Here is a 13300-nt window from a genome sequence, read left to right on the forward strand (position 1 = left end):
GTTATAAGGTACAGGAGCTACCCATGAAGATGAATACTGCTATTTAAAGGTGGAATTGGATTTGTTGAAAAAGTATATTGCAAATTCTGGGACAAGCAATAAAATTTATTACAAAAGTATAACTGATACTCTAAAAAGGAGACAAAAAAGAATTATATAAAATATCCAATTAAAATCAGAACATATCAAAAAGAGACCTCTGAAAATGAGTGAAAAAAAAAGCCATTTTATCAGAATGGAAAAAAAAAAATTAGCATCATCTATATGGTGTCTACAAGAAGCTCAGTATAAATATAAAGACAAAGATAAGTTAAAAGTAAAGAGATGGGAAAAGGTATACTGCACTACTGCTAATCAAAAGAAAGCTGGAGTAGCTATATTAATGACAGATAAAGCAGTTTTTAAAAACAAAGGAAATTATCAGAGACAAATGTATTAGATAATAACAAAGGGATACTAGATAAAAAAGGAGTCAATTCTCCCAGAAGACATAAGAATCCTTAACATATGTATCTAATAACAGTGTGTCAAATATTTTAGGCAATAACTGATGAAACTGAAAGGAGAAAGAGTAAATCCACTATTACAGTTGGACACATCCAATACCCCTGTCAATAACTGATTAGTCAAGCAGGCAGAAACCTAATAAAGATATTATTGACCATTTCAGCACTATCAATCAGCTTGATCTAATTATCAGTGACAGAATGTCCCATCTGTCAACAGGAGAAAACACATTCTTTTTGAGTACACATGGAACATTCAATAAAATAGACCACATTCTAGGCCCAAAAACACACCTGAACAAATTTTTAAAAATGAAATCATGCAAAGCATGCTCTTGAATTACAATGGAATAGAACTAGGATTCAGTATCACAAAGTTAGCTGGAAAATGTCCAAATATTTAAAAACTTAACAATTCATTTTTCATCAAAGAGGAATTCTTAAGAAAAAATTTAAAAATGATTTTGAACTAAATGAAAATGAAAATAGAACTTATCAAACTTTTGGGGATGCAGCAAAAGCAATGCACAGAGGAAAACTCATAGCATTAAATGTATACATTGGAAAAGAGAAAAATCTATGATCAGTAATTTAATCTTTTATCTTAGAACACTCGAGAAAGAAGAACAATTTCAGCCTAAATGAGCAAAAGAAATGAAATAAAAATTAGAACAGACATGAATAAAATTAAAAACAAAGAAAAATCAACAGAAGTAAAAGCTCATTCTTTGAAAGACCAATAAAATTGATAAAGACGTTAGCCAGGCAGGTAGAGAAAAAGAGAATAAACAAACTGTTAAAATCATAAATGAAATAGATGTCAACATTATTGTTATTATGAACATTAAAAGGATAATAAAGGGACACTAAAAACCACTTTATGACCCAATATCTGATAAGTTAGAGGAAATTAACCAAGCCCTTGAAAGATATAAACTCTCTAAACTCATGTAAGAAGATAGGTATAATCTGAATAGACCTATATCTATTAAATTTATTCAGTAATTAATGTCCTTCCACAAAATAAATCACGGGCCCAGATGATTTCACTGTTGAATTCTATCAGCTCTTCAATAAAAAAATGATGCCTATTCTACAAGATCTCTTCCAGACAATAAAAGCAGAGGGAACACTTCCTAGCTCATTCTCTGACTGGCATTAACCTAATTCCCAAGCTAGACAAGGACATTAAAATAAAGGAAAACTACATAATAATAGCTCTCATGAATATAGAAGCAAAGTGCTCAACAAAATATTAGCAACTTGAATCAAACAATAAATAAAAATAATTATAAACCATGAAAAATTGACATTTATTCCACATATGCAAAGCTGCCTCTAGATTTTAAAATTAAATAAATAAAACTCAACAGTCAGACAATAGAACCCAGTTAAGAATGTGCATAAGATCAGAAATCTGACCAAAGAAGATATACAGATGAAAAATATTAAAAAGTACTCAACATCATTCATCATTATTGATTTCAAAATTAAAGCAACAGTGAGATACCACTATACACCTACCTGAATGATTAAAATCCAAAGAATTTACAATACTAACTGTTGGCAAGGATGCAGAGTAATGGAGACTCTCATTCATTGTTGGTAGGAATGAAAAATTTTACCACCACTTTGGAAAATTGTTTGGCAGTTTTTTATGAAACTAAACACAGTCTTACCCCATTCCAGACAACACAGTATGGAAATAAAAGGCAGGGGAAGGTGTGTGGGGGGTGTAAAACAGAGTAATTTTCAGCAGAGAAACCTGACAAACACTACCTCAAGCCAGGTGGCCAATATGACAGTGATTAGTCATATTGACACTATGTACCTTCAACAAGATGTGATGAAAATGGCACTTTACTTCTGTAGTCCTTCTCCCGAAAACATGTTACTCCAGTCTAAACATGAAATAAACATCACACAAATCCCATTTGAGGGACAGTCTACAAAATACTTGATCAGCTCTCCTGAAAAATGCCAATGCCATCAAAAATAAGGCAAATAGTTGCTACAACTAAGAAGAGCTTAAGGAAATGTGACTACCTTATGTAATGTGGGAGCCTGAATAGGATCGTGGGGAAAAAAAGAACATGAGGTGAAAACTGAGGATATCAGGGTAAAGTATGGACTTACGAACTAAAGTTAGTTAATTAAATAATAAGACATTATAAATAGTGGAAACTGGATGCTGTGTTGTATACAAGAGCACTGCACTCTTCCTGTAATTCTGTAAACCTGAAACTTCTATAAAAAACCTCTCTGTTAAAAATTAAACACATTTGTAAATAATGTGGCAACATAGAAGTAATTTCTTGACAAAAAAAGATTAAAGAGTTGAATGTACAGTCTATGGAGTGTTGGACAGGCAAGTATTGATTCTGAGAGTGGAGGACTGCTTTCACTTCCTTAAGTGCCTCATGAAATATCATTCTAATAATTTAAATTATTCAATTTTTTAACTTAGTGATAATAAAATACAATTTGAGAATGTTCAAAAAACAATTTATTCTACACTTTTGTCACTTTAATAGAAGGCACTTTATTTTGGCTATGTTAGGGTCACATACAATAGTCTGCTGTCTATATCATTTTTCATTGTCTTTGTGTTTTAATTCCTCTTTTTTTTCCACTTTCACAATATCTTTTTTAGTTCACTTTCTTTTTGTCCAGCAGTTTTGTTATGGCTCCTACTTTTCCCTTTTCTTGACTGGAGTTTACTCTCCCTTTAACTTCCTTAAAACATTTAATAAGAAAGAATTGTCTTGAGTTTGTTTATATGACAGTATTTTTTGTTTTATTTTCACATAAATTACATTGCAAATAGAACCACTTTTTCAGTTTAAGAGTGAGCATCCCAAATTCTGTACTCCTGTTTTGGTTTTCAAAGAGTAATTTATAAGCTTTATTTTAACATATAAGGTAAAACAGGATTTTCTTGATTTTATATATTTTGGTCTATATCTGAAATGACTTAAAGGAGGCCTTCTGTGGCCCTGTCCAGGCCAGTGTCATTGTCCACTATAGCCCTAATTTTTTTCTTTACACGTCTAGACATTCAGATCCTCAATGAATAGGGGCCTCCAGCAGATTTCACTAGATTTAAAAATCATGTATTCAACTTCAACAAGGGGTAATTATATCTCTAGTCGATACTAAAAGATTTAGGAAAGTCCAAAACTTCTATGGCATTTAACATTGCCAAGAAATAGCTTTTAGAAAACAAGGATTGGAAAGGTAGTTTCAACTCTCAAAACATTTTTGGCTATAAGTCACATATAGCTTCTGTTTTTACATATAGTTTAGCTATATATTTCAATGAAAGGTCACTATTTTTAATTTTTGTGGAAAATAAAATGTATAGACAATGAAAAGAAAGTTTCATTTTATTAAAAAGAGATTGAAAAATAAGATAATATTCTTAGTTAAATGTGAGGAGAAAGGAAGTCTATAATAAAGCATAATTTAACTGATTTTTAATTTCACAAAAAACTTTTCTGTTTCCTAAAAGCAAATAATTACATCGGTTAAATGTATGGTGCTATTGTGTCATCATTTTCTGTTTAACTTTAATATTTCAACCTTCAGAAAATGGCAATCTTGCTGAGGTAGTATTTTAAAATTAGGTTTAAATAATTTCTAACTCCTTAGGATATATTCTGATGTGTCAACAATAATCTCTATAACTTTTTACAATATCTTATATGAAATGGAATTGTTTATACAGTTTAACCAACACAAGACATAGAAAAGTTAATATAAAATTCATAATAGTAAATAAAATGATAGTCCTTAGGATGGTGACACCTTTATACTTTATATTCAGTTAGTTACCAAGCATCATGAATTCTTCATTAGAAGTAAAACACATTGATTTTTCTTTCCATTCCCATTCCCATTTTGGGCCCAGGTATTATATATTAACTAGATTATGGCAAGTATAATTTACATGGTTTCATTAATTGTAGCTTTTCCTCATTGAAATTTCCTCATTTCTAAAATGAAATTTTAATTCCACCTTGGTGACTTCTTTATTCACTCTCCTTTCTTCTTAAATAATTTGTTTTTCAAAGAGTTTTCTACATTGATTTTTTTCTCTTAACTTTTATAAACCCACCATCTAACTCTAACTTTCTTGTTCTTGTTACACCAATTAAGCTGCATGTAATCATCAAATTTAGTAAACTCACTACACCAGTTATATAAATACTCACTCAATAAAAAATTGGAAATGTTTTCCTCCAAAAAGTGCAGTTATCTTGAAATATCTTCTTTCACCAATCTCTTGAACATTATTGTTATATTATCTATCATCTTTCACCTGAGCCCCTTTGTTCACTCTCATCTCCTATTCGTAACCAGGTTTTGAATAATCTTCTTCCTATGGTGGTTGTCTCTTCTCCATTGCTTCTATCTCAACTTTAATTTTAAAATTTACCATTCTTGACCTTTTCTGTACTCCCTGCTAGGATTTTCATCCCCCATGCTGCTGGTAGCTATATTGGCATTTCCAAAACACACGAATTTTTCCCCACCCACAGTTTTAGTCCAATCTGTGGTATCCCAAATGTGTCCTGGACTCTCTAAATGTCAGGTACAGAACATTAGAAATTTTATATCTGTTCGCTTATTTTCTACACTTCTAATTTTCATTTCTGTATATGTTTTATCAAGTATAACATATAATTTATAAAGAGAAAAAGCTATTTATTGTGGAGATTGTACTTCATAATGGGGTGAAAAAATAAAAAAAAATCACTGGTTATAGAATCAACTACAAGCTCATTAAAAGCTTCCACAGTTCATGATATTATGTATTAAGCACAATGCAAATGTTACACACATTATTTCTAATCCTCACTCAGTTATCTTTTATTGAATGCCATCATAATCTGAACACTATAATAGGCATTTTATACTTAAATCACTCTTTTCTTATATAAAATTTATTTGTTTGAATCAATTTCCTTATTTTTTTAAAGGAGGTGATTTAAGATGATTTGTATATTGGAATGGGAGAAATATTATCTATGTTTCTTTAACTATTGAATCTAAGTTGGGCTTTTTTTGTTAGAGTAACCTAACTACTAAGCTACCGTAAATGTGATACCTCTCACATTATCTAAAATTCCTCAGTAGTTTTTCCTGTGAAATATTATCCTGGTGACATCGCTGCCCAGTGATGTTAAGGTTGTTATTATGTACAATGGCTCCATCATAGTCCCTGGATTTCTAGGCTTCTTGGCTCAAGAATTTATAAGATGACAATATCACATGGGATGAAAATAATTCCTGAATTGAACTCTTATATACACTGTGAACGTCTGTATGTGTCTAGAAATGAGCAGAATGTCACTAGGCTTCTACTTTGGATGGGATTTGAAGAATGTCTTTATAAATGAAGAACAGAGTCACCCATCCTTATACCTAACTTTTTAATCCAAATCACAGCTTCTTATTCAAATACATCCATATGTGATGTTCATATTAATTTTGATCCTAATAAAATCCAAAGCATTTTGTTCTCAGCATATAGATGCAAATTGACCTCATAGAGGTTTTTCTGTTTTGTTTTTTGTTTTTTCTTGGCTTGCTGTTTTATTTATTTTTCTTGAGATGGAAATGCACTATATCAAGTCACTTTCTCTTAGAAAATATAAATGAACAATAATTAGGGATGCAGAGAATTCTGAGAAGCACAGGATTAGCCACGCAGTAATGTGAGCTCACATCTGCAGCTTGTCTAAAAATATCACACAGATCTAATTCTGCTTCAATGCAAATGTAATTTGCTGGTGACTGTGTTTGTTTAAAACCATCGACTACTTAATATTTTATTGTATTTTTTTAACTAGGCTACTGGGAAAATAATGCACCTGTGCAGGCTGATACTACTGTAAGATTGTGATTTACAGTCACAAAAATATTTCAGTATTGCCTAGTGATTCTTCTATTTTTTCTTAATTAACACTCACTCACATTTTCTTCCCTGTTTATTTCAAATCTTGTCCATTCCCCTCTTTCCTCCAAAAACACTATTTCCACCAATCACCTCTTATCTCACAGAGAAAATAGAAGATCCCACAAGATAAATTCCCCAACTTCCTGCCACCAAAGTCACAAGCTGAATAATCTACAATAATCTTTCCTCTTTCCTCCTACCCTGCACTGTGTTCATTGCCACTTGCCTTCTTTCATCTGTTTTATTATTTCTGTAGGCATCCCTTCTTCATGATTTTAACAAGATCAAGGCTTTCCAATCTTGAAACAACCTTCCAAAAATTTTACATACATACCAAAATACAAAAATATATGATAAAAATGATAAGATTTAGAATCCTAGGTCAGATTCTCTGCTGTGCTCATATCTGTATATACCATTGATATCTGGATAGTTCTACAAGAAAGTCATTCAGGCACACTTCGAATTCAGTATATGCTTAAGCGATTCTGACATTCCTTCTCCCTTACCATCTTGTTTTTGCACCTGTTATTCCTGGGTTTCCTTCTCTCTCCTTAGGTCAACAGCCTTCAAGACCTTATAATTCTAGCATTTACATATTTTTTGAGTCCACCAGTGTTGTTATATTTCTACTGTCACTGTATTAATCATGCCATCCCTATTATTTCAATAGATTAGTGTTACTGACCCCTCCCAAAATTTTCAACTCTCCCAGGTGTACCCACAGATACATTCCTCACACTCCTGCTAAACTGACGTCCTTAAAATAAAATTTACTATTTTTAATCTCCTACATAAAATCTACCAGAGACTCCCATTTTCCTTAGATAAAAAGTGTGCTCCTTTACTAACAATACTAGCCCCTTCTTGATATAATCTCTATCTAACTTCAGGGCTTAGGTTTTATCATAAATTCTCTGCCGTTTACACTTAAAAGCTCAACTTGTCTCACTTCTTGGAAGGTATACAGTGTCACACTCATTTCAAAATCTTTAGAAAGGTTTTTTTCTCCTGGAATTCTCTTCCCTTGGCAATTTTCCTAGATGATTACATTTCATTGTCCAAGTTTATCCTTCTTTCCTATTAAATGCCCCTGCTACATGTTCTTATAGTGCTCTAGACTATTCTTTTGATAGTAACTTGATGATGTTGCTTGCCTAACCATCTATCTCCTTCATTAAGTTCTTAGTTCTTTACAATGATACCTAATTTCACTTGGTGATTGATGATTTCCTAGTACTTAACATATTGCCTTGCACATTGATTGGGATCAAATATATTTGTTTAAAGTATTCTTTTAACCTTAGCAAGATTATCAATTGAAATCCAAAAGTTATGGTTAACATATTTTAAATGAACATGAATATACATAACTTTTAGTTGTAAGAAATTTATTATTTAACACTTTCCACATGCATATTAAGGTAGTGCTAGTATATTACTTATGTGAATTTGTATTTTATAGATTTATAATAAATATCCGCAACTGAATTTGCAAAGCGGTAATTTATGACTCAAATTTAATTTCTACATGATTTACAATAGTCATCAAGATATTAGAGTTACCATAAATATCTGGTATTAACTAACAAATTAATAACATAATATAATGGCATAAAATCATTCATTTTAACAATATTTAATTCATAGTCAAGGTATACTAGAGAATACTGGGATTTTGAATCTGACAAATGTGGATGTTGATTACTGAGTGAAATTGGACAATAATAAAAGCTACCATTTGATGAATGACTTGTATAGGTTTACATAGTCTAATTCAATCTTTAATTTTACTTTGTTAATTCAATACTACTATATTAATTTCTTTAAATTAATCTTTTTAATATATTTTTACCTATATAACAGTGGAGGGAATGAAAACTCATGTGACCTAAGAACATAGAGAAAATGAATAACATTGATTCAAAAATCCAAAGATTATGTTTTTACATTTATCTTTCTTTAGAGAATTTGAATTTTGTGTGAGGATTACAGCTTATTTCTTAAGTAGTAAAGTGATTTGCCAGAGAAAACCCTCAATGAGTGTTAGTTACTATTTTTTTAAATTGTTTTAATATATTAAATCTCAAAATCCCTGTTTGTTTTCTTGCCCTCTGGCAGTAATGGTACCTTCCAACAGAATTGACCCCTGACTCCTCCTTCCACATCAGTGTCGAGTGGTGAAGGAGAACTTTACTGCCACAATATTTCTATTTATCATCCTTCCATTAAACCATTTTATGTTTCCTTTTCCATCTTTACCTACCACCCTCCCACCATTCCTGCAGAAGTTGGGTGAAGACTCATTCTGAGTTTAGTCATTTGTATAACAGAATGTTCCATGAGTATTTTACATATGTGGGAGCTCCCTCCTCTTGGATTACAAGAACATGTTTTGTCACCAACAGGCACCTTAATCCTTATGTTTGTAAGAAAATATTACACAAACATTATATTTGAACCATTTTTATTCTTAGTTGTTTTTAAGATTTTTTTTTTCTAAAACTAATCAGAGAGGGATACTTGTGTTTGAAAAAAATTTAAACCGTCCATAAAAAAAGGATCTTGACTATTGCTGTGTTTCAGTTATGCTGAAACTTGATATAAAAGACTGTAGTAAGTTGCTGGTTTAATAATGTAATGATACCAACACTTTTCAGAAGCAGGTGAGTATATATGGCAGGATGAGATACAACGTACCTTGACCACATTTTTCCTGGCCTTGTTTCACAAAGAAGGTGCCTAGTTGTTGGTGACACAGTCCTTGCAGAAAACAGGTAAGAATTTTCTATATCATTAAGTTAGGAAAAACTTCACTAACAATGTATTATTTTTCTGTTTAAAGGTATATTTTAAACAATTGATCTCTACTGTTTCTTGATCAAAATCCAGTCATCAAATCTACTTGCACTTTGGGAATAGAGAAAGAAAGCCAGTCCCCAGGAGTCCCTGAACAAAATCTCTGCTTAGAATTTTCCAGCAATACTGAAAGCCCATTTTGCAGCAATTCTTTATGACACTTTCATGATAGATTGTAAAACACAGTTTCCCAAAATGACTGACAAATTAATTATGCTTGTGAGCCTGGTGGTTCTTCACAGCATGTTTATAAATGGAAGAACAACATGTAAATGGCACCTGGTGGAAGAATGGCGTACACAGCCCTCAACATATGTGGTGAATTGGACAGTGACAGAAAACATCTGCCTGGAGTTCTATGGGGATTGTTGGTTTGGAGATGTAAATACTAAAATGAATACTTCTGGCAATCAAGTTGTTCCCCAGATTTGCCCTTTGCAAATTCAATTAGGAGACATCCTTGTAATTTCTTCTGAACCATCTCTTCAATATCCAGAAATAAATGTGATGAATGTTTCTGAAGCATCATTCATTGACTGTCTGCAAAATACCACAACTGAAGATCAGTTACTTTTTGGTTGCAATCTAAAAGGAATGCACACTGTTAATTCTCAGTGGCTGAGTGTTGGGACACATTATTTCATCACAGTAATGCCAAGTGGTCCATCCCTTTGTCAACTGGGACTTCGACTAAATGTGACGGTGAAAGAGCAGTTCTGCCAGGAATATCTGAGTTCGGAGCTTTGCTCTGGGCATGGTACATGTCTTACTGAAGTTTGGAGCAAGATATACAGTTGCCATTGCCAGCCTCCATTCTCTGGGAAATACTGCCAGGAGCTGGATTCATGTTCCTGTAAGCCATGTAAAAATAATGGCAGTGGCATTAATAAAAGAGAAAAATGGAATAAGCAAGGATATGAATGTATCTGTCACCCACAAATTACAGGTAAGATTATTTTTTAAAGTAACATAAGTCTATTAAAATACTAAAATAGACTGAATTCATAAATGGTTAGTTACCAAAAAATAGGCTACGTTTTTAAGAATTTGGTAGATTTTTTAGAATGGGCTAAATTTGGATTCCGGGCATATAAAAATCCTATCAGGCATTCTTTAAAATAAAAATTGTGCTTATTTAAAGAGGATATCTTAAAAACATATATGCTTTATCCTGAAATACCTATTTTTACATCTTTCCCCAAATCCACTCTTAATGTCTCATTAAAAAAAAAAGATTATCAGAATAATATGTTTTAGTCATTAAATGAAATTCCCAAGGTTATGGTATTTGGGGCAAGCAGTTCTGGGTGATAAGTAGAAATGAAGTGTGGATCTGAGTCGAGGATGATAAGGATACACATTATTGGGCAGAAGGTTTGAAGTTACTTGGGAGAGTTGGAGAAGAAAAGATGATTGTGAACCCAAAGTAATGTTCTCAATGGTGCTGGTGTGGCACCTATAAAGTAATTGATAAATCAGACGAACAAGGAGGGAAAGAGCGTGATATAATTATCAACTTTTTTTTTTTTTAATTATTAACCGGTTTTTATAAGGTAAATGAGAGGCAATGATGAGAAACGTTTGCGAAGGAAGACATTTGGTGAGTGGATGAAGCAAGAAGAAGGGCAACCTAAAAACAGTGTAAATAAACTAGGTTACCTGAGGCTGAAGTGAGGATTTAAGGGAAATAGACTATACCTATTTGAAAGTTTATTAAGGAATTTGGGTCATCAGAGGAAAATGAAGACAAACATTGAGAAATGTAGTGAATATTTGACATTTGGGAATGTGTGAAAGAATTTCTTTCAATTACAGTTTCAGAGACCTGGCATGGAGAGTTACAAAAGTAAAAGGAAGATGATCTAACAAAGGGAAATGCCTGGCATTGGCAATGACGGGATGAGAAAACACACAACAGACTAACAGCACATTTTGGTCAGGAGAGGGGAAGGGGGGTGAGAAGCAGATGTGACTGGAGCCAACTGGGCTCAGGGATATAACTGCAATTTTGTGGGGCAGGCTTTAGGAGGATTCAATAGGGTTGTTCTTCTGTGTGCCTGGGAAGACTCCCTTGAAGCTAGATTTGAGGAGACTGTGTGATAAAGTGTAATGGAAGAACTCTATAAGCCATTTTAGGTTCCAAAATTCACCTAAGCCAATCATTTAAAATGTAATTTTAGACTCTTTAGGGAAGAAGTACTGAGCCTATTTCAGAAGTTAATCCCAGCATTACCCACTGGACATCCTCTCTGCATAACTGGGATCAAATTCTCATTTGACTCTACTGGCAAGGGTGATAAAAGATGTAAGTTACCCTGACTCATAGTATATCAGGTAATTAAAATTAAGACAGGTCAGTAAAAAAAAATAAAAGCACTCAAATTTCTGATTTACAGTGAATGGAAAAAATAATTTAATCGAGAGCTCCTAAAGTATACGTTTTAACCTGTCCAAAGAATTTTAGAAAATATTTGACCAGAAAATTTCTACTACCTACATAATATTAACTGGCATAGATGTAATCATAGATCATGGAATATTATTTCAATGCTTTTATCATAACCACATAGCATGGTTTTATCCCAATCTTTATTTCTTTGTTTATTAGAAACACAGCAGTAGATAATGTAAATAATCAAAATTTAAACTCTATAAAATTATCTAATATTATTTATTTTTTAAGACATTGGGCATATACCGTGGTGCCACTCTAATTATGCACAATTACTTCAATTTTAAATCTTAAAAGATACAGGAATATGTAGGATTACCAAGAAACTGAGAATGTTCACTGTACTAGTTTGTTAGTGCTGCCGTAACAAAGAAACACAGTGTGAGTGGTTTCAACATTAGAAGTTTATTTTCTCAAAGTTCTAGAGACTAAGTGGTCCCAATCAAGGTGTCAGGAGGATTGGTTTCTCTGAGGCCTCTCTCCTTGGTCCATGACCAGCCATTTCTCTCTGTGTTTTCACATCCTTTTTCTCTGTAGTGCCTGTGCATCCTCTCCTTATAAGGACATAAGTCATTTTTGATTAGGACCCAAACTAGTGACCTCATTTAACATTTATTACCTCTTTAAAGACCCTGTCTCCAAGTAAGTCACACTATGAGGTCCTGGGGGTTAGGATTTCAACATAAGAATGTTTTTTTTGGGGGGGGGGTGGTCACAATTTAGCTATTACACCCACTAGGACTGAAAGAGAACATGACCTACTGAACATACTACTGATACTTTAGCTTTTGTGTATGGAAATATTTTGGCACACAATTACTTATTGTAATTACTTATTACTTATATTTTCATTGTGTTGGGGATTGTTTGGAGGTAAGTGAAGGAAGAAGAGTTCTGCATTAGTGAGGTAGAGATGTCAGTCTATAAAGAATCTGAAAAGCATCAACTGGCCAAAACTGCTCACAAATTACATTAAGAATTCAATTAGAATGGGGGAAGTGGCAGGCTTATTGCCAAATCATGTGCAACTGTTTTGTAGTGACATTTGTCCATGTGTCACGCCCTGGAATTTTGTTGGCACATTACTCTAAGAAGGATATTATGAGATGATCAACTACATAGAAATATATGTTATGCAAGGTTGTGTTTTTTTTTTGTTTAGTAGGACCATGATAGCTTGTACAAGTGGGATTTGGAAAACTTGATATAGCAGCAAAGAAAGTGTGGAATTTAGAAGCTTGTGCATGGCTTCTGAGAATCCAAGCAGTCTTCCCTTTTTTCTTCCAAATAATTTTAGATTAGATTAGATTAGATTAGATTTGAATTGATTTGTTTTGATTTTACTGTGGAAAGAATGATTAATATGAGGAATTAATACGAGGTCTACCCTCAAACAAAATTTTAAGTGTATAATATATTATTGTTGAAAACAGGCGCTATGTTGCACAGCAGGTCTCTAGATCTTATTTTTCCTGCCTTGACGGAAACTTTATGCCCTGGTTCCTCTTCAGATGGTATAAT

The 13300-nt window shown here is 32.8% G+C and overlaps 1 protein-coding gene across 1 annotated transcript in view; it reads left to right on the plus strand.

Moving 5' to 3' along the window:
- Positions 1-9522: 9522 nt before the first annotated feature.
- Positions 9523-13300, plus strand: part of EYS (eyes shut homolog) — a 1726005-nt gene continuing 1722227 nt past the window's right edge. Inside the window, exon 1 of the mRNA XM_059941649.1 lies at positions 9523-10273. Coding sequence (XP_059797632.1) covers positions 9523-10273 — 751 coding nt within the window. The remainder of the gene's footprint in view (positions 10274-13300) is intronic.

Source organism: Balaenoptera ricei, chromosome 12 (genome assembly GCF_028023285.1).
Source record: "Balaenoptera ricei isolate mBalRic1 chromosome 12, mBalRic1.hap2, whole genome shotgun sequence".
NCBI lineage: Eukaryota > Metazoa > Chordata > Mammalia > Artiodactyla > Balaenopteridae > Balaenoptera > Balaenoptera ricei.